Below are 20,592 nucleotides of genomic sequence, written 5' to 3'. Positions count from 1 at the left end.
TAAAGCGCCTCCTGTGACAAGGCGTGTTCTCATCGACCCGATGTGATAACACATGGACTTGAGAAGCGAGTACTTACTGAGCGTTTCGGAACTGGGGAGGGTCAGGTCGGCAGAAGAGATGAGTATCCGGGTTCTGTCTACAAAGGGGTAATTTGCCAGATTTCTGTAAGCTCTGATGGCTCAAGAGAAAGAATTTCCGAAGCTGCCAGACGAAGCAGACCCAGCAAAGCCTCAAACGAGAAGTCGTAAAAGCGATTCACCGTCTTCATGGGTTCATCAGTGATTAATTGTTGAGCTTGACCTTGGACTGATCCGCTTTCCCACGAGGAGTTCAGGATCTGGTTAAGCGACGTGATTTCAGGTTACCAGAAACCTGTGTCCAGGGTCCTTTGCCGGAGTCCTTTCTGGGAGCTTTTGGAAGATGAGGCGCGTTTGTGTGGGGCGGGTTGTAAAAGCTTTCAGGCAACCATCCGAGTAAAAAGCAGTAACACTCCGTACGTGATGAAAGACTGAAAAATAGCCGGGGTCAGAGGGCTGATGAGGTTATTGAAAAAAGGGGACAGTTAACACAGAAATGTGGCTATTTCTGAGGCACGTTACATTTTAAGATAATAATTAGAATTATGACTGATTATATAGACAGTGAGGACATTGAAAAATTTCTGGCCGTTTTTTATAATTTTGGAAACACATCTATCCACACAAATATGATTTAGAGATTTATAAATGAATTATTTCAGTTATTAGTTTCTCTTTGATAGTGTTTCCTATGTAATTTAACATGTCAACTAAGCATAATCAGTTTAATATCTCTATTTTTAAAAGGCAAGATTAAAAAAAAAAGAGTTCCCGTTGTGGCTCAGCAGAAACGAATCTGGCTAGTATCCATGAAGACTCAGGTGTGGTCCCTGGTCTCGCTTAGTGGGTTAAGGATCTGGTGTTGCCGTGAGCTGTAGTGTAGGCCACAGACGCGGCTTGGATCTGGCGTTGCTGTGGCTGCGGTGTAGGCTGGCAGCTACGGCTCCAATTAGACCCCTAGCCCGGGAACCTCCATATGCTGTGTGTCGGGCCCTAGAAAGACTAAATAAATAAATAAATAAATAAAAGGCAAGATAACAAATATTTTGACATTCTTCAAGGGCCCTCTTGAAAATCCCAAAGTCAGTTTGAGGTCAAAAATACTTTATTTCAGATTTTCTTTTGGGAAGTTTGGAAAAAACGTCAAGAGGTTGAAAGCATACTTAAACAAGATTGCAGGTCACGGTGAAACAATATGTAACCATTGATCCAAAGTGACAAAGATTTTCAAGGCAAATACAGGAAGTCACATACCTGAGAAATAAGAACACTTCATTCCTTCAAGGTTGAGAAGACTCAGTTTCCTAAGAAATCCAAGACCTGATAAAGACATGTTTGGATAACACACAGAATCTTTGTTTTCTAGGCAAATTATTACTCAAAAGGTGAATAAAAACCTTTTAGGACCTCTCTCTCTCTCTTTTTTTTTTTTTTTTTTTTTGTTTATTTTTTTGGCTGCACCTGCAGCATATGGAAGTTCCCACGCGGGGGGTTGACCCCACGCCTGAGACACAGCAATCGGATTCCTAACTCACTGTGCCTTGGCGGGAACTCCTGTGGCCTCTTTTTGATGAATACGCTCTGTGTGTCTCACGATGGGAAGATTAAATCGAAAGCGGATGCGAAGAGGGTTGCGGCTAATCCTAGGGATAGAAAATAAGCACGAAAGGAGCTCCCGTCGGGGCGCAGTGGAAACCCGACTAGGAAGCATGAGGTTGTGGGTTCCATCCCTGGCCTCGCTCAATGGGTCAAGGATTCGGCGTTGCCGTGAGCTGTGGCGTTGGTCGCAGACGTGGCCTGGATCCCGCGTGGCTGTGGCTCTGGCGGAGGCCGGCGGTTACAGCTCCGATTCGACCTCGAGCCTGGGAACCTCCATGTGCCGCAGGTGCGGCCCTAAAAAGACAAAAGACGATAAATAGAAATAAAAAATAAAAATAAACACTTAGTAAACTGAGTATTTCTAAAACTCAGAAATATAGGAACTATGCAAGTGTTTTTCACGCTCATGTGAGCTGGGATAATCTTTGGTGGATAAAAGTTAAATCTTTACGTGGATACCTATTTTAGTGTGACTCTAAGCCAGTGAGCCTTTTGTGACGCAGCCGTGGACACAGAGGCGTCCCCAAGGAGGACACAAAGGACGCGGTCCTCCCTGAGATCCAGAGGCCGCCCAGGAGAGCAGAGACCTTCGTGTCCCGGGTCCTGGGAGCTGAGCACCTGCTGACCCCTGCTCATGCTGCTGGCCAGGCCGCGCCGAGCTTTCCCAGCACAGACAAGGCAGTGAGGGGCGGGCTGGCCAAGGCCTGCATGGCTGCAGAATGACCATGACACGGAAGACAGATGGGGCAGCGGGGACCGTCCCTGGGAGGCTGTGTGTGGGTGACCAGCGGGCTCCGAACACCCAGCCCCGGAGGCACATTCACAGACCAGCTCAGCCCAGGGCAGCCTGAGTCCCCAGAGGAGCCAGGCGGGGCCTTCCCTCCCTCCCAACAGCTGTGCCACAGGATGCGCAGCTCTCTCAGCTCCAGGACCCGCCCGGGCACCCACCTGTTACTGCCCTCTGTGCCCCCAGAGACCCGAGGGGGCAAGATTTGGCTTCTGCCCTCATGGGTTATCGGCTGTAATTCAAGTCCAGCTGAGCACGTTGCACAGCGCAGAGCCCAAGGATCCAGCAGACCCGGTCCCGCCCTGCTCCGCCCCGGGCCTCCCTCTGGCCCGCAGGGCCCCTGGGTGCCGGTGCCCTCGGAGCCCACGTTGCCTCCACGTCCCCTCCCGGGCAGGAGACAGAAGGAACCTTCCGGAGCTGTGTCCGGGCCCGGCCACCGTGGCCCCGGGAGTGTGCAGGGCAGCCGGGCAGGAGGGAGGCCAGGGCTGCATGCCGGGCCCGAGGCATCTCCCTCCCCCGACTTGAGTGCAGGGTGAGCGCGTCCGCGGGTGCTCGGGGTCCCCCGCCAGCCCACTCGATGCCGTGCACTTGCTCGGAGACGGCCGCTGCTCTGTGCGGCCGGGACCCAAGGGAGGGCAGCTCTTCAGGGCAGAGTGGAGCCCCGGCCCGAGAAGGGCCCTGGGCCTGCCCCTGGGGTGGGCTGCTGGCCCGCCACAGCGCGCACTTCCTTCCGCTGCGAAACTTTCGACGGGCTTTCAAAACAGTCAAGGTAAAAGTGGTCTACTGAACGTGGAAGCTCAGGGAAAAAAGTCGCTGTCGTGGGGCAGCCTTGGGGACGCGGGCGGCACACCTCCGGGCTTCCTGCTGTCCTCTCCGTGGGGCAGCCCCGGGCGCCTGCAGGGGCTCTTGGCCTTTGGGCAGGTGGGGACCCAGCAGGCGGCCCTGCCTGTCCTGGCAACGCAGGTGATTCTCAGGCCGAGGCCAGCCCAGCAGCTTCCTCTGGACCAAACCCCAGCCCCTGGATGGCCCGCCCCTCTGTCATCAGGCCACAGGGTGGGCACATGGGGGGGGGCGGACTTCCTCTTCCAGAATTTTACTGCAACTGGAAACTCAGACACAGAGCTGCGTTGTAGCTGCCTTGAGTTCCTCTTGATGAGGCAGGTGCCGCCCAGCTGCACCCACAGCCCTGGGAAGGCTGGCACCCTCCTCCCGAGGGCAGCGTCCCCTGCGTGGCACTGGCTGGTCTGTGCAGTCAGAGTGGGTCTCGTGTTCAGGGACGTGGAGCTTCCGCATCAGGGCTCTAGAGGGGAGGGAGCCCGTGGCCTCGAGTCTCAGCAGTGGCAGAATTTTACTTCTGTTTCTGGCTGATGTCTACATAACAGGCCCATTTTCATGCCTGGGCGGCAGTCTGCAAAGGTAGCCCCAGGCACCCAGCACTGAGGTAGCCAGGTCTCCCAGCTCCAGGCCCAGGATGGGAGGGGAGGCTGGAATTCTGCTCTTATAAGGGCCTGAGGGCCTTTTTCTGAGGTGTAATTCTTCCTGCCACGTGATGGGATCACCAGGGAGCTGGGATGGCCCCCCAAGGGCAGGCACTGGCCCTCAGGCCTCCCAGGGGCCCCAGGCAGGCTTTGGGGGCCGAGGCTCTGGGGTTCTTCCTCACGACCTTGGCCGGGAATCCCCAAAGGGCAGCCCACCTGTCCCCTGGGGCCCTGCAGCCGGCTCCCCTCCTCAGCGCCTCAGATCCTCAGCCAGTAGGGCCGGGAGGACCCCGGTACCCCCCCAACCCCAACTCTGCCACCAGCTCAGGAATCCCAAGAAGGCATTTGGAGAGCGGATGTGACAAGCAGGTGATTTGGCTTTTAATTGGTGACCTCGGTGAGCAGCTGCCCCTCACGGCCCAGAGCAGCCCTGGCAGCGGGAGGGCCGTGGTTCGAGGCAGGGGTGGCCGGGGCGCTGAGTGACTGCATTTGTTTCCTGTGGCTGCTGTCCACACACCTGGTGGCTCAAAACGACACACACTCCTATCACTTGGAGGCCGCAGGCCTGGGCTGAAATCCAGGTGCCTGGAGGCCACGCTCGCTTGGAGGCCAGTGTGGGGAGCCTCCCGGCCACTCCCGGCTCCTGGAGCTGCAGCCCCTCCAGTGGTCACGTTTCCTGCTGCCGTGGGCTGGGTTGCGTCCCCAGATTCCCTGTTGCAGCCCAGCCCCCAGGGTGATGGTGTTTGTGACCGTGGGGATGGGAACTCGAGACGGGGTGGAGTCCTTGCAAGAAGAGCCACAGACCAGGGCTGGCTCAGACGCCTCGTGCTCGCGCCAAGAAGAGGCCACCTGAGGACGCAGCCAGGCGCCACCTGCAAGCCAGGAAGAGCCCTCGCCAGGGACCAGATCTGCCGCGCCCTGACCGCGGACCTCCGGCCTCCAGAGAACACAAGAGAAGTGGTGTCTGTTCGAGCTGCACAGCCTGAGGCATTTCGTTGCGGTGCCTCCCCGGCGGGGACCCTGTGCTCCCGTCCGGGGCCGCCTGGACTTTCCAGGGCCGCATCCCGCCTGGAGATCCCCGGCCACCCACACGTGCAGAGTCCCTTTTGTGGTGAGGTCACATGTGCACAGGGTCTGGGGACATCCTTGGGCATCATTGGCCACAGAAAGGGCATGTTGGCACAGGCTTGCACTTGACCCTGACTGCCGGCCGTTTGCCAAGGGCTCTCACCCGCGGCTACTCACTGACCCCTGCAAGCTCACGAGCCAGATGGGGAAACGGAGGGTCGGCTGAGTTCAGAGGCCACCAGCGGGCCAGTGAGGAGCAGACAGGCCCAGGAGGCAGGGCCCGCTGGCTGGGGAGGGATATGCAGCAGGACGTCAGAAGTGCTCCACTGGCCCTCACTTCAGGGCTCCCTCTGCGCCCACCCTGTGGCAGGAGGGGCCTCAACTCTCACAGTGTCAAGGACGTCCTTGGAGGCACGAAGGGACGCAGGCCTCAGGCCACCCCCTGCGTGCCTGGGCTGGGGCCATCCAGGGAGGTCGGCCCAGGCGAGGCAGATTTCGGCAGAGCTTCATGGGCGTCTTGGTGGCTCATGTGGCCCCTGGTGGGGTTTGCGCCCATGAGCAGGTTCCAGGCGGGGACTGGGCAGACTTGGAGGTGTGCAGAAGCTTAGCCGTGACAGTGAAAGACCCTCTGTGCTCATGGGTGCCACCTGCAAGCTGCGCCTCTCGGGGCCTGTGGACAGCATGGGGGTGAGCAAGGAGTTACCTCGAAACCACGCCTGTGCCCACGAGGCTGCTGTGCTGGGGTGACGTGGGGTGTTCAGGAACCGGGGGCGCCTCACCCCGAGAGCAGGCCTGGAACTGGGGGGTTCCACCAGTGTCTGCCACCAGATGTCCCCAAGATGATGCTGTAGGAACAAAAGCAAAGGGGGGTGTCCTCGTCCCCCCCGCCACAGCATTGCTGCTCTGTTTGCTGAGCGCCAGTCTGCCTTCCGCCCACGTGGCTGTGTCATCTCTACGCTGTTTGCATTAAATAATGTAGCTTGACCCTTTCGCTTGGCATTTTTTAAATTGTCACATGTCACTAGAAGTCTTTGTAAATGTCATTCCAGGGGGTGGGTCAGCAAATGCACTTCCTCGCCCGTGTCCGCCAGGATGCTGGCGTTGAGGTGGTTTGAAAGTGTGTCGCCGCTGGTTCGGCTGTGAAGACCACCCCGGGAAAAGTGGCCTTCGTTTCTGAGATGCCGTCCTGCCTGAGGGACGCGCTTTCCCCAGAGGGTTGGATCCAGCAGCTTTGGCCCCAGATCTGGTGCCCGTTGAGATGCGCTGTCGGCTCCAGGCTCTTTCCCTGTGGCTGAGGCACCTGGGACAGTCTCCTGCCCACCTGAGGTCCAGAATCTTCCACTTCGCCCAGGCCCCTGGCTTCTACTCCTTGAGGATCTGGAGACAAACCACGGGAGGTGGCTTGGGGTGATCCGTCCTCGGAAGGGGGGGGGTCTCTGCATGAAAGAGGGGCGGCCCTGCCGCTCAGCACGTGGGCACTCTCCTGTTTCCCTTGGAGACCTGCCCGGGTTCTGATGCCCCTTGGCCACCAGGGACCCCAGCCTGCGTTTCTCCTTGCTCTCTGCTTCTCGTGTCTCTCCTCGCCCTGGTCCTTCTGCCAAGCAGGTCGCGCTGCGTCCGCAGCGTCCACGTTGCTCGTGAGCGGGCAGTTCGCTGCCCAGAGGGCTGGGCTTTGGGCTGCGCGGGAACTTGGTCAGCGAGGAGCCTGCCCCGTGTGATGGGGACAGGGGCCCGCGCTGGACGGCACTGCGCCGCTGGCTCACAGGCCTCCTGGGGGCAGGGTGCCCGGCGGGGTGGGGCTCTCGCTCCCTCCCCCGCGACCCCGCGACCCGCGGCCTCTGCCCCCAGGTGTGCATCGTGCAGAAGCGGGACACGGAGAAGATGTACGCCATGAAGTACATGAGCAAGCAGCAGTGCATCGAGCGGGACGAGGTCCGCAACGTCTTCCGCGAGCTGCAGATCCTGCAGGAGATCGAGCACGTCTTCCTGGTGAACCTCTGGTGAGCGGCCGCGCAGCCCGCCGCCCCGGCCTGCCCTCCCCGGCCCGCCGCCCCCTGTGCGCCCTCCCCAGACCGCGCCCCTCCGTGCCCTCCCCGGGCCAGTCGCCCGCCCTGCCCTCCCTCCCGCCCCCAGTGTGCCCCGGGCCGGCAGCCGGCCCACTGCCCATGCACAGGGCCCTGACACAGGGCTCCCAGCTGGCGGGACGCCCAGGCTTCCCCACCCAGGACGCCTGTGGCCCCTGGCGTTACTGGCACCGAAGTCACTGAGGGAGAGTGTTAGGGCTGGCCTCTGAGTTTCCTCCACAAACTGTCACAGAGACCAGCCCCGGCCGTGGGGGGCCTGTGGGCTGCAGGGGGACCAGCCTCCCCCCGCCACCACCTCCAGGAGGCCTGCTGAGCCAGGGGCCTCGCACAGCCCCCGGCACAGGGCATGAGCTTCTGAGGTGCTCTCCTGCCGCCTGAGTGTCCCGGAGTGCACTCAGCGGAGGCGGCGGCTCAGCCAGTCCCCAGACCTGCCCCCCACCCCACAGCCAGGGCGAGCCAGGCCCTCGCCAGGGAAGACAGGGACGGCCCCAGCGCGTGGCCTCGGGGCTGGACGGCCATCTGCGGTTGACCCTCAGCCGCAGTGCTGTCTCTGGGGCTTCTTGCAACGAAGGAAGCGCAGGGTCTCTCTCCCTGGGGGCCTCAGCCCTCGTGGCCCCTCTCTGGACGGCCGTGTGGCTGCTCTCAGGGCACAGGCTCCAGGGTGAAGGCGTCCGCTCTGCTGCAGATGCTGCTGTGACCGCCCTGCGCCAGCCCCTCCGTGGATCAGGGCGGGGCTGCGCCTTTTAGACGTGGTCGCACAGGCCCAGCGCTGAGCGTGGGGAGACTCAGGGCGGGGAGCTTTCCCCTCCCCACCTGCTGCAGCCAGTGTCCCCGTGTCCCCGTCCGCACAGGCTGGCCCCGGGGCGTGTCTCACTGTCCCAGGGCCAGACAGGGTGAGGCCCCTGCAGCCTCTCTTCCAGGCGCTGGGGGCAGGCACCTGCTCATGCCCACCCCCCTCCAGACCCCCGGACTGTCCTAGAGCCTGGCATCCAGGCCCCTGTGTTCTGCGGTCCCATCCCTATGCCTCTCCCCAGCCCCCGCCTCCGGGGGCGGGGGGAATGAGGGCAGTGTGGCTTCAGGGGAGCAGGAAGTGAAATCAGGCACGAAGTGAATTCTTTGTCACTTGAGTCTTAAACAAGCCGGATGGTTAACAATAGAAGTTACCTCTGAGAGCACACAAAAGAGCTTACAGGAGTTCCCCCTGTGGCTCAGCAGACCCAATGAGAAGCCATGAGGATGCAGGTTCCATCCCTGGCCTCGCTCTGTGGGTTAAGGATCAGCATTGCCATGAGCTGTGGTGTCGGTCGCAGACACGGCTTGGATCTGGCGTGGCTGGGGCTGTGGTGTAGACCGGCAGCTACAGCTCTGAGTCGACCCCTAGCCTGGGAACCTCCATGTGCCGCGGGTGCGGCCCTAAAAAAAAGGCAGAAATTGCGAAGTGGAAGGAGGTCCTTAGCGCTTGTTCTGCTCTCGCCACGTCTTCGCCGTCGTCACTGACACCTTCTCTGTCGCGTTCATCCCATCGCCACCCCTGGCACGCGCCCCACCGCCACCGTCGCCAGCACCCGCGTCACCCACCCCATCACGTCCCGTCCCCGTCACCACAGCCTCTGGCCGGAGCCTTCCGCCTCACTGTCTCCGTTTCTGCGTGAACGACCCCCTAGCGCAGCGACTTTTATTTGCGTTTAGAGAAGAGGAAGCCAGGGCAGCGGGGAAGGTGACAGAGACGGGCCGTCCTCCCCTCCCCACGGGGCACTGACGGGCGCCTCTCTGCCCCAGCTGGGCATCCCCGTGGGGACGGGCCTCTCTGTCTTCCTGAGCAGGGATGGGTCAGCCCCTTGGGCAGGCCCCGCTCCAGCAGGGGCTAGTGAGGGGCTTGGCAGGGGTGGCAGGAGCTGCGCCCCGGCTCCCGAGCGTGCGCGTGCCAGGCCCCCCCCCCGGTGCCCACAGGTACTCCTTCCAGGACGAGGAGGACATGTTCATGGTAGTGGACCTGCTGCTGGGGGGCGACCTGCGCTACCACCTGCAGCAGAACGTGCAGTTCTCCGAGGACACCGTGCGGCTGTACATCTGCGAGATGGCGCTGGCCCTCGACTACCTGCGCGGGCAGCACATCATCCACAGGTGCGGGCACACCTGACCGGGCAGGGGCGGGGCGGGCGAGGCCGCGGCGCGTGTGCCCCGCCGGCCCTGCCCACAGGCCTGCCCCGGGGTGGCCCCGGGGCGGAGCCGCCCTGCGCAGAGGACGTCCGCCCGGGGCCGGGGGGTCTGAGCACAGAGGGCCGCTGGCCTTCGTCTGCACGGCCTTCACCTGGCCCGTTCAACTGCAGGGTCCCTGGCACCCCCTGGCAGCTGCCCTTTCCCCATCTGCCATGTCCCCGGCAAATTCAAATTAATTTCAACATGACCCAAAGGCAGGGGTTGCTGTCGTGGCTCAGCAGTCGTGAACCAGACTAGCGTCTGTGAGGACGCGGGTGTGACCCCTGGGTTCTCTCAGTGGGTTAAGCATCCAGCGTGGCTGTGAGCTGCGGTGTAGGTCGCAGTTGGGTCTTGGACGCCGTGTGGCTGTGGTGTAGGCTGGCAGCTGTAGGACTGATTAGACCCTTAGCCTGGGAACCTCCATGTGCCACGCATGTGGCCATAAAAACCAAAAAAAAAAAGGAAAAAATCCCACGACTGAAGGCAGATGAAATTAGGAAGGCACAGCTGCGTCCACAGCCCAGCACCCGCGCTGTACGAGGTGAAAGGCCCCCGAGTCCCGCGGTTCCCCGGGGGATTCTGTTTTCTGGGCTCAGTCCAGGCCCGAACACTGACTGAGAGCCGGGGGTGGGGGAGGCGAGGCCTGAAGCCGCTGGTGGAGCCACGGACCCCGGTCAACAATTCGGTGCCGTGCGGGGCTCTGGGAGGGGCCCACCTCGGGGGGCCGGGCCGGGCGGGGCTCCGCTTTGGTCCTCAGGGGCCGTGGCGCCCCTCAGCGTCCAGTGCCAGGCCTTCTCCCTGCTGTCCGGCCTCAGGAGGTGGGGAGCCGAGGCAGCCCCCCCAGGGACCGGATGGCCGGTTTCACCCAGCGCCCAGGGTGCTGCTGGGTGGGGGCTGGGGGCCCTCGTGGGACCCTCGGCCTGCCGGATTTTCTGGATTCATCTTCCTGCTCTTTCTGCAGGGATGTGAAACCCGACAACATTCTCCTGGATGAGCAAGGTGAGCCGGGCCGAGTGAGGCCGAGGCAGCTGGGGGGGGCGGGGGGGCCCTGCCCACTCGGAGGGTCGCTCCGTCCTCTCTCCTCACAGGACACGCACACCTGACCGACTTCAACATCGCCACCATCATAAGGGACGGCGAGAGGGCCACCGCGCTCGCCGGGACCAAGCCGTACATGGGTGAGCCCGGCCCCGCCTGGCTCCCCGGCTGACCGGTGGCTGGGGGTCAGGTCACCGCCCTAAAGCAACAGCAGCAGGTGACAGCTCAGGCTGTTAGGAACGGCCATGCTGGATCCGGCAGAGGGACCTACGGGACAGAGGCTGTGGGTCTGATGGTGGGAGGCCCCGCCCCCGCCAGGCTGTGGGTCCTGGACGAGAACCAGGTGGTTCGTGGGGACAGGCGGCCAGGAGGGACGGGCAGGCCGGCCAGTGGGGGTGGCTTCCGAGCCCAGCTCTGGGGGCAGCCTGGTTTGGGGCCCGGCCCAAGGTTCCAGCGCTGGGCCTGGGTCGCGAGGCCTGGGTCAGGGGGCAGCCGTCAGGGATGCTCACCAGCCCCTTCCCCCCGGAAAGCTCCGGAGATCTTCCAGTCTTTCGTCAATGGAGGGACCGGCTACTCCTTCGAGGTGGACTGGTGGTCGGTGGGGGTGATGGCTTACGAGCTGCTGCGAGGATGGGTATGGAGCTCCCACGGCCCCACTGAGCCCCCAGACACCGAGCTGGCCGTGTCCCCAGGGGTGGCCCGGGTGTCTGGAGGGGTGGGGCTGCCCCACCCCAGCGCTCAGGGATGGCCCCATGCATGCCGGCCGAGGGGGTGGCAGAGAACTGTCCTCGCCGGCCACGAGGTTCCTGTGCACCCGGGTCCCCGCACTCGCCCCTCAGCCGCCACGTCCAGCCAGCCTGGAGCCCAGCAGGCCGGGAGCCTGGTTGGGTCTCCCGCTGCCTTCCCGCCCCTCCCTGGGGACCTCCGAGGCACTGCGCCCTCAGCCCCCCGTGAGCCCCTGGCCCTGAGGGAGGCTGCCCCCCTGCCCCCTGCAGCTGTCCCACTGGCCCAGGCCCCTGGGATGCTCTGTTTCCTTCCCAGCCGGTCCGCGGCCTCGCGGGTCCCTTCCCAGCCACAGTACAGGCTTCGCTTCCCGGTCTCGTCCCTGGGCCTGCCCTGGGGGGTGGGTGCCGCCCGGGTGCCCCTGGGTCACAGGGGCCCCTGGTGCAGTGCTGTCCTCGCCCCCAGAGGCCCTATGACATCCACTCGAGCAACGCCGTGGAGTCCCTGGTGCAGCTCTTCAGCACCGTGAGCGTCCAGTACGTCCCCACCTGGTCCAAGGAGACGGTGGCCCTGCTGCGGAAGGTGAGCCCTGCCCTGCCTGGAGCCCGGGGCCCGAGACACGAGGGGCTGGACCCAGCCTCCTGCCCGAGGGTGGGCAGCACGGAGACCCCAGCAGGGAAGGCAGCTTGTGCTCCTTTCCGGCCGCGGGCGGCGGGCCCCTTGTCCTCTGTGACAGCTCGGCCCCTGTGAGCCCTGGCGGGGCTGGGTCAGAAATCTCACCGGGTTCCGTGTTGTAGATGCCCAGACGCGGGGGGGGGACACCATGGGGTGTATGTAGAGCGAGGGCCTGCTCTGCTCCGGCCCCTCTGCCGGGAACAAGCAGAGAAGACCCCAGACCCCCGTACAGGTGCCCGTCTTGAGCATGTGACGGGGTGGCCCTCAGCTGGGTGGGTCCTGAGCTGTCGGAGCTGCTCCCCCGGGATCCAGGGCTGCTCCTCGGCGGACAGCACAGCCCCCACTGGGAAGCCGCACCTCAGACACGCTGCTGCGTTGAGGTGGGACAGGCCGGGGGTGGGAGGGCGTGCTGGACACCCATGGCCCAGCCCTCACCCCAGCTCTGTCCCCTGGCCCACGGGTCCTCCTGGGCAGGTCCTGGCCCTGCCTGCAGACCACGCGACCTGGAAGTGTAGCCAAGAGACCTGAGCCCTCCCCACCCCAGTCCCGAGAGGGGCTCTTAACACAGTGTTCGCCCCATGCGGGGTGCCCACCCCTGCGCAGGTGGCGACACGGTGGCCCTTGGCCCCCTGAGGCCCAGGCGCACGGTGGGAGATGAGGGGTCAGGCCTGGAGACGCCTCGGCCAGGGGCTCTGGTCCTTGCCTGTGGGGAGACCCAGCCGCTATGATGCCCGTGGGCTTGCGAGCCGAGGCGCCCTGGGCCGTGACGCTGCTCTCCTGTTGCGGTCCGAGCCGTTGGCCAGGCCGCAGGGAGGCCCGCACGGGGCTCCTCGCACCGGCCGGCTGACGGGGCCCTTGTTCCAGCTGCTCACCGTGAACCCCCAGCACCGCATGTCCAGCCTGCGGGACGTGCAGGCGGCCCCCGCGCTGGCCGACGTGCTGTGGGCCGAGCTGAGCGAGAAGAAGGTGGAGCCCGGCTTCGTGCCCAACGTAAGCCTACGGGCCTGGGGGCGGGGGACGGGGCACGGGGCGGCCAGCGGCGGGCTCAGCACCGTCCCCCACAGAAAGGCCGCCTGCACTGCGACCCCACCTTCGAGCTGGAGGAGATGATCCTGGAGTCGCGGCCGCTGCACAAGAAGAAGAAGCGTCTGGCCAAGAACAGGTCGCGGGACAGCAGCAGGGACAGCTCCCAGTCGGTGAGCGGGGCGGTGGGGGTGGGGCTCTCCTGCTGCCCCCTCTGCTGTGCTGTGGGGCTGCTGTCCGTGGGAGCCCGGGCAGGGGTTCGGGGTGCCTCCTGCCTTGCCCAGCCCCAGGGTGAGCCCAGCCAACTCAGTGGGTGCGCGTGTGCGTGGGTATCTTCCCACGAGGACCCTGGCCACACTGGGTGGGACCCCTACTCCAGGAAGACCTGCCCTCCACTCGTCCTGGGGCCTCTGCAGGGACCTCACTTCACATTCTGAGGAACGGGGCCAGGGACCCCTGGGGGACAAGGTTCAGCCTGGCCTGGCCCCCGTCCTGGCCCCATCACGGCCCCAGGAGGCAGGTGGGTGGTCCTGGGAGCGTGAGTTTGAGCAGGTGCAGCCACCCGGCCTGAGCCTGTCCCTGAGCCTGTGGCTAGGGTTCACCACGCAGCCAGGGACGCAGGTGTGGACAGCGGGGGTCACGGCGGCGACACGTACAGCAGTTCCCCTGCCCCGGGACCCTTCAGAGGCTGAGGGCACGCCCTGGGGAGCAGCCTCTCTCCCTGGCAGGCCCGGTGCTGCCCCAGGCGTGGTCTGGGCAGAGATGTGTGTCAGCCCCTCTTGTTGTGCGGTGAGGGGCCGGGTGGGGTCTTCCCTGAAGCGGAGCCGGTCCCCGGGCCGGGCTGACGGCGGCCCCTGGTGTCCGGCGGTGGCATCGCAGGCGTGGAGGGGCCCTGACACCCCGCGTCAGGCTCGCGCTTGCTGGGGGGGTGGGAGGGTCTTTAGGTGAAATGCCTAAAGCTGCTTTCTTCACTTCGGTTGTATTACTGGGTGGCGGGCGTTATTTATTTGCATATTCCACCTATGAGTGCCTGAGAGACCCAGTTTGCTCCTTCTTCTAGTCTGTGCGCTTTCTCTTCTCTTTCTGTGCCTTTCGCAGCAGAAGTCTTTGCTTTTCTTCTTTCCTCGTCTGCGCTTTGGTGTCTTTCCAAAACCATTGCCCACCCTAAGGTCGCGAAGACATGCTCTTGGCGTTTCCTTCTAAGTGTGCAGTTTTCTCTCTTACACTTGGGTCCAGGATGCGCTCAGCAGTTTCGTGGATGGCGTCGGGGGGTCCAGTCAGTCCTTTGCTTGTGGACGTGAGGTCGTCAGGGGCTAGTCGCTCAAAGGGCTGTTCGTTCCGCACCGAATGGCTCGGGATCATTTTCGAGGAGTCATGACGGCGAATCTAGGGTTTGGCTGGGCCCTTGACCTTCGCTTCCCAGATCTGTGTGTCTGTCCTGGTGGCCCAGCTGCCTGGATGCCCGGGGGCGGGGGCTTCGAGGGCAGGCAGTGGGCGTCTTTCTCTAGATTGTTCAGGTACCCGGGTCCCTGCGTTTCCAGGGAGTCTGAGAGGTTCGTGGATTTATCTGAGTCACTGGACAGGCCACTGGAGTGGAGCCTGGTCTCACACCCACGCCCGTTGTCACTCTGCGCCTCAGGTGACATCCGGGGTCCGTGTCAGCATCGATAGGGCCTGGGGACGTCTGCCCTGCAGACTGTGCGAACGGGCTTCCTCTGGACGTGCCCCTGGAACAGTCACGCAAAGCAGAGGAGCTGGCCAGGCTGGGTTTCAGGCAGATCCGTGGACAGCAGCCGGACCGCGGGAACCGAGTTGGATTATGCTCCCGGGAAGTGGGACTTGCCCACTCCCGCACCCAGAGGCTGCCCGTGAAGGGACCCACAGGGACGTGCATTCCTGTGGCCCCAACTCCATGTGTTGGCCGAAGGCTCCAGACCACAGGCATGCGCTTCAGAAGGAAGAGCCACTAGAGCGTATGGGACGGGCGGCACAGCCAGGCCTCCCTGCCGCCACCGACAGAGCGGGCGGCACAGCCAGGGCTCCCTGCCGACGACAATGGGGCGGGCGGCACAGCCGGGGCTCCCTGCTGATGATGGGGCTGGGGGGGGTCACAGCCAGGGCTGCCTGCTGTGATGGGACAGGGGGCACAGCCAGGGCTCCCTGTTGATGACGACGGGGCCGGGGGGCACAGCCAGGGCTGCCCGCTGAAGGCACAGCAGCGGCTGGGGAAGGAGGGGCCCAGGAGCACGTTGCTGTCCCGTGGTCCACCTCTAACACAATCAGACCCTCTGAGTGGCACCCCGGGCACGTGCTCAGTTGTCCTGGGAGAACCTGGGTCATGAGAAGAGCCTTGGCCCTGCCCCTGGCTGCCCACCCGGGCACCGCGTCTCCACCACGTCCGTCCCCACTCTAGCTCCTCCCACCCTCAGCTGCTCTTCCTTCGGTCCCTATGTCAGGCTCACCTCCTGGTGTGCCCTTGGCCCTCTTCCCGAGTGGCCGGAACCTCTGGACACAGTAGCTTCTCAGGGCAGCGTCTGTGCCTTTCTCCGTTTATCATCCGCGCTGGGCCGGGGAACGTGGACGCAGCTACGGGGATGACCTGGCGTTTGGGCCCAGAAGCCCTGCCTCTGCGTGATGAGTAAGGCCTGTTACTCCTGCCAGTGGGGACACGTCTGGGGAGAAGGGACAGCTCCAGGAACCTGCCGAGAGTCCCCAAGGGCTCACAGGTCTGGGCTGTGCTCGCTGGGGAGGGAGCAGATGAGCGAGCGGAGCCATCCTCAGAGCCCACCTAAAGCCGGGAGTAGCCGCGACCCCCAGCCCGAGAGGAGGTCCTCTGGGCATTGAGCAGGGTCCTTGGAGGGAAACAGCTTTCTCCAAAATCCAAGCGGCTCTGCCAGGTGCTGTGCCGCTTTCTCAGTGGGAGGGGAGGGGAGGTCAGCTAACTCTTCCTTGCCCTGGAGGGGCTGTCCTGGCAAGACCCGTGTCACGGGGTCCCTAGGAGCTCTCCAGGGGGACAGGCTCCTGAGTCCTTGGAGGGTGTCTGCCCCTCCCTGGCCTGGGGCACCCAGAGTACTTGCCACCTCCCGCTCGCCTGATGACATCACGAGCAGAGAGAGGGCCGTTTCTGACTGTGTCGTGACCGAGGACAGGAGCAGAGCCGGCCCTGCGGCAAGACGCGAAAGTGCGTGTCCTCCGCGCACAGCGCCCTCACGTCCCGACAAACCGCAGGGGGTTGGAAACACCCGCAGGCGAACGTGCATGAACTCCCCTGACCCGGCGATCCGACCCGCCCGGCCCAGCCCAGCCGCTTCAGTGCTCAGACCCCCGCAGCCTCCTGCCGGGCGAAACCACCCAACAGCCGACTGGATAGTCAAGCGGAGACTCTCGTGTGATGAGCTGACGTTCGTGGCACCGCGGGTCCGCAGAGGCGTCCTGTGGCGGGGCCGACGGGAGCGGTGGCCGCGGCAGCCTGGCATCGCGGCGGACACTAGACCCGGAAAAGAACCCAATTCAAAACGCGACGTATGGTTTCTCGGGTGGGCGCGGCCCTCGCGCGCCCCGCAAAGTCAGGCATCGCAGGGCCGGGCTCGCGGCCGACAGGCACCGGCGAGAACGCCTCGGGCACGTCGGTGGCCCCGAGCCGGCCGCCAGCGGCGGTGTGGTCTCTTCTGGCAAAGCGTCCACGTGGGCTCAGCAGCAGCCCTCAGGCCGCCCCCAGGCGACATCTGTCCGAGGTCTCCTCTCCTGCCACCCGCCGTGGGGTTTCCTCGGGGCCACGCGCGCGAATTAAATGGGGAACAAACGAGGAGCGGCGTCCCCGTGTCCCCACAGACGGGCAAAGACGTCAAGAGCCCTTGACGGTGGCCCTTGTCACGGCCGTTGCAGTCTGCACGTGAGCTTGTGTGTTCATTTCCTGTTCAAGCCGGGGTTTGGGGGGGAGTGTCAGGGCTCTCACGGGGTGTTTCCACGATAGTAGCTGTTACTCCACCAGTCAAGGAACTAATGTGAGAATTCTGCCGTCTGTCCGTCTTGGTTACGCGTGGCCAAGACAGTTGCTGGGTGAGCCGTGGGCCCCTCGGGGGCCGGCTGTGAGATGGGCGCGGGCGTGTTAGCCCAGACCCTGCACCCAGCAGGCCCCCCAGCTGGGGGTCCACCTCCTGTCCGCAGACGGGTGGGGCCGCAGCCGAGGGCACCTTTGAGAAGGGCTGGGGTGGCACGGCCTTCCTTCCAGGCCTGCCCCGCCTCCTTCAGGCCACGGTTCCAGGTCTGAGAGCAGAATTCAGTGAAAACGGGAAAAGGTCTGTGACTTTCCATCAAGAGGCCGGCGTCAGCCTCCTGCTGCTGCACCCCAGCTCTTACTCCCTGTGCGTTGGTGGAGGTGGGAGCGCTGGGACCCGTTGGGCATTATCGACACCCTGGGGCCGGGCACCCCGCTTGCCGCTCCACCCTGGATGCCCGTCTCAGTGGTTACACCACCAGATGGGCCAGGTGAGGCGGAGGGAAGGCTTCTCCTTGAGTGGATCCCGCCATTGCCTCCACTGGGGGTTCTGGAGCCGAACCTCTCGGAGAAGGCAGACCCCCCCTGAGCCCCCCGGATGCCCTGTCCCCACAAGCCCCCTCCTCGTCGGCTGGCTGGAGGGAGAGTCTGGGTCCTCCGGGAGAACGTGGTTACCTGAGGGTCTGGTTTTTTTTTTTTGCTCTTCAGGGCTGCACCTGTGGCACATGGAAGTTTCTGAGCTGGGATCCAGTTGGAGCCGCAGCTGCCAGCCGGCACCACAGCCCCAGCAATGCCAGATCGGAGCCACATCTACACCATAGCTCTCAGGGACACTGGATCCTTAATCCATTGAGTGAGGCCAGAGATGGAACTCACATCCTCATGGACGCTAGTCGGGTTCTTAACCTGCTGAGCCACAGGGGAACTCCGTGGGTCTTTGGTCTTGAGTCTGTTGACCCATTCTAGCTTCCCACTTCTTTGACCTCCTTCTCATTCTGGAATCTTCACCTGGGCATCATTTCTTCCAGGTTTCCAAGTTGCAGTATATCAGGCCCCACCCCAGGGGCTCTTGCCAAGGAATTAGACCCCAGGTCACGGAAGGGCAGACCCTCCCCTTGTCTGGCCATGGAGCCCCCACCCCCAGGTCCCTTGGGCCGTGCTGCACGTGGCTGGGGGTGGGGCAGGTCCTGGAGGCAGGTGCTGTGCTTGCAGCTCTGTGACGTCAGCGGGAATAGGGTGGGGCTCTCGCACGTCTCCAGCAGGAGAGGGCGCTCCTGGAGGCTCCCTCTGTGCTCAGGGTCCTGCGCCTTCCACGTCAGGGCCTTGAATTGGATGCAGGAAACTTGCAGGCCGAGTCTGGCCTTCTCCGAAGTCCCGCTACGTGGACAGCCCGGCCCGGTCTGTCAGGGCTCAGGACGGGCACCTCCACACGTGCCTTGGGCTGCTGGGTGGCCCTGAGTCTGCGGTTCAGCCACCCAGATCGAGGTCCCCAGCGCAACCCCCCAGCACCACCCCCAGCACCCCAGGGTCTTAGTGTTGGGTCTCGGGTCTGCCAGGGCCTTTGTCATGCTTGTGCCACCAGCGACAGGCCAGTGCAGGGCCTAGTGCAGAACCCATCTGAGTTTGCTTCTCAGGATGGGCCTGGGCCGACCGCTTGGGCTCTGGCCCCTGAGAGCAGGGTTCGCCAACGGCCCCAAGGCAGGCGCTCAGTGGCTGCAGGTGGAGAAGGCAGGACACAGGAGGAGCTGGCCAGGGGTGTCCAGGAACCCACCCGAGGGGACCGATGGCGTCCGCTCCACTCTCAGGTCTGTCTTTCTCACTAACAGGAGAATGACTACCTTCAGGACTGCCTCGACGCCATCCAGCAAGACTTTGTGGTTTTTAACAGAGAAAAGTGAGTGTGGATGTTGGGGGCCGTAACGGGGGCGGGAGGAGTCTGGGAAGGGGCCGGGTTTTCTTGGTCACGGCAGTCACGTGGCAGCAGTGCGCCTGGGAGGCCTGACCCGCTGCCCTCCGGGGGCGTCAGCAGCAGCCCTGGGGGGAGGGTGGGGGTCCCTGTTCAGGCTGGCGGGAAGGGCCCCTGACCTTTCAGCTCTAAACTTGGGCCTCTTCAGCCAGTGGCCACACTCTCCTGGGCAGACGCTCACTGGGCTGCTGAGATGAGGGCGGATGACTTCCTGGGCGGCCCCTGGAGTCGCATCAGCTCCCACCCCTCACTCAGTCATTCAGCGAACCTTTACTGAGGGCCGGGGACTGCAGCACAGAAAGGGCAGAGCTGGCTGGCGGGGAGACATGACAAGCTACAAAGAGCTAAGGCATCTGCCCTGGCGGACGGAGGGCCAGGGCTGTGGGCGGGGGAGTGCAGAGGACTCCCTGGAGGAGGAGGCTCTGCACTCTGGCCTGGAAGCTGAGCAGGGTTAGCCGGTCCGTCCTGCCTCGGGGACCAGGATGACACATGGACAGACCCGGGTTTAGGACACTGGCCATCTTAGAATCAGAGGCCTGGGTCCCAACGGACTCGGCCACGCTCTGAAAAGCCTTGTTCCAGAATTGTCGACCCACAGAACCTGCGCTTACCCTGGGCCTCCTTTTAGCTCCTGGCTGGAAGCGGACTGAGACCGGTGGCCAGCGAGGTCCAGGCAGGGTGTGGGCTGAAACGCCCCGTGTGCCCACATGCCCTTGGCTGGTCCTCGTGGCTCTCAGCTCCCTGCTGTGCCAGCGTGGCTGGAGGGGCTTTTCCTGTGTCCCCGCTGGGTGCCCACGCTGTGGTCCTAAGGACGCCCTCCAGGAGGCCCCGGCCAGGTCCTGGGCCAGGGAGCAGCGTCGGGGCCGCCGGGGAGGCTGCATAAGGCTCCTGTGTCTCCCCACCAGGCTGAAGAGGAGCCAGGACCCCTCAAGTGAGCCCCCACCTGCGCCCGAGCCCGGGGAGGCGGCGGAGCTCCCGGCAGACAGCGAGGGGGCACTGTCCGCCCTGCCCACGTGCGGCTCCATCTGCCCCTCGGCTGGGAGCAGCTAGGCGGCCCCCGGCCTGGACTTAACTCAGGTCACGTCAGAGACTCAGGGCCTGCAGGGGGCGGGCGGCGGGCGAGCCTAGGCTGCCCTTTCCCAGCCGAGCAGCCCAGCGCATCCAGACCACGTGCTCACTGAACAGCTGACCACCGTGCCTGCCCTCGGTTCTGGGTGGAACATGGTGACAAGTGGCAGTCATGTGGCCGAGAGCGGTGGGCAGGGAGGGTGGGCGCCCCCTGGGCTCTGGTGACTGCGGTGGTGGAGGGAGGCATGCAGCTGCCCACCCCTGGCCCTCCTGGTGGCCCCCTGACCGGGCCGTGGTGGCACAGGCGCTCTGGTCCCCTGGACGTGGCTGCCCCCCGGGGTGAGCTTGCTGCCCGGAGCTGTGGGCCGGCCCAGGGTCTGCTGGGTTCTTGTACATCAAGGTGGGGGGGGCATGGGTGTGAAGAATGTTTTACAAACTGTTCTGGTGACTTCTGTTTCTGTATAGTTTCTGCCTGAGAATCACATTGTGAGACCCACCGTGTGGGCGGCGTTTTGCATGCTCTCTGTCTGCCATTGTGCAGAGAACGTGTCTGTGAGGCGGGGCTGCCCCTGCCAGGCCAGAGCCTCGGCGCCCGGTCCTCGGCCTGAGTGGTGCCCGTCTCCCGCCGGGGAGCCCCAAGGCCGTGATGGGCGAGGTGGGTGGAGGTGGCGGCTGACGGAGGCTAGGGGCGGGGGGGCCCGGGCAGGACTGCACAGACCGGTGGGGTCAGCTCGCTGCCGGTCCCAGGGTTAAGGTCAGAAGCCCTGCACGGTGAGCCCGTGGGGGGACACGGGGCCCAGTGTGCCCTG

At 63.9% G+C, this 20,592-nt stretch overlaps 1 protein-coding gene across 4 annotated transcripts in view; it reads left to right on the top strand.

Moving 5' to 3' along the window:
• The window catches only part of STK32C (serine/threonine kinase 32C), an 83,630-nt gene extending 63,406 nt beyond the window's left edge, over positions 1-20,224 (top strand). For all 4 annotated transcript variants that reach the window (XM_021073875.1, XM_003483577.4, XM_021073874.1 and 1 more), the window contains exons 3-12: positions 6,859-7,010; positions 9,045-9,218; positions 10,255-10,292; positions 10,382-10,471; positions 10,862-10,965; positions 11,520-11,636; positions 12,594-12,719; positions 12,794-12,925; positions 18,576-18,643; positions 19,621-20,224. In XM_021073875.1, the coding sequence (XP_020929534.1) occupies positions 6,892-7,010; positions 9,045-9,218; positions 10,255-10,292; positions 10,382-10,471; positions 10,862-10,965; positions 11,520-11,636; positions 12,594-12,719; positions 12,794-12,925; positions 18,576-18,643; positions 19,621-19,765 (1,113 nt within the window). In that variant the 5' untranslated portion in view covers positions 6,859-6,891 and the 3' untranslated portion in view covers positions 19,766-20,224. The remainder of the gene's footprint in view (positions 1-6,858; positions 7,011-9,044; positions 9,219-10,254; positions 10,293-10,381; positions 10,472-10,861; positions 10,966-11,519; positions 11,637-12,593; positions 12,720-12,793; positions 12,926-18,575; positions 18,644-19,620) is intronic.

Source organism: Sus scrofa, chromosome 14 (genome assembly GCF_000003025.6).
Source record: "Sus scrofa isolate TJ Tabasco breed Duroc chromosome 14, Sscrofa11.1, whole genome shotgun sequence".
Taxonomy (NCBI): domain Eukaryota; kingdom Metazoa; phylum Chordata; class Mammalia; order Artiodactyla; family Suidae; genus Sus; species Sus scrofa.
Note: the sequence above shows the minus strand (reverse complement) of the source record. Positions and strands in the feature narration are given on the sequence as shown.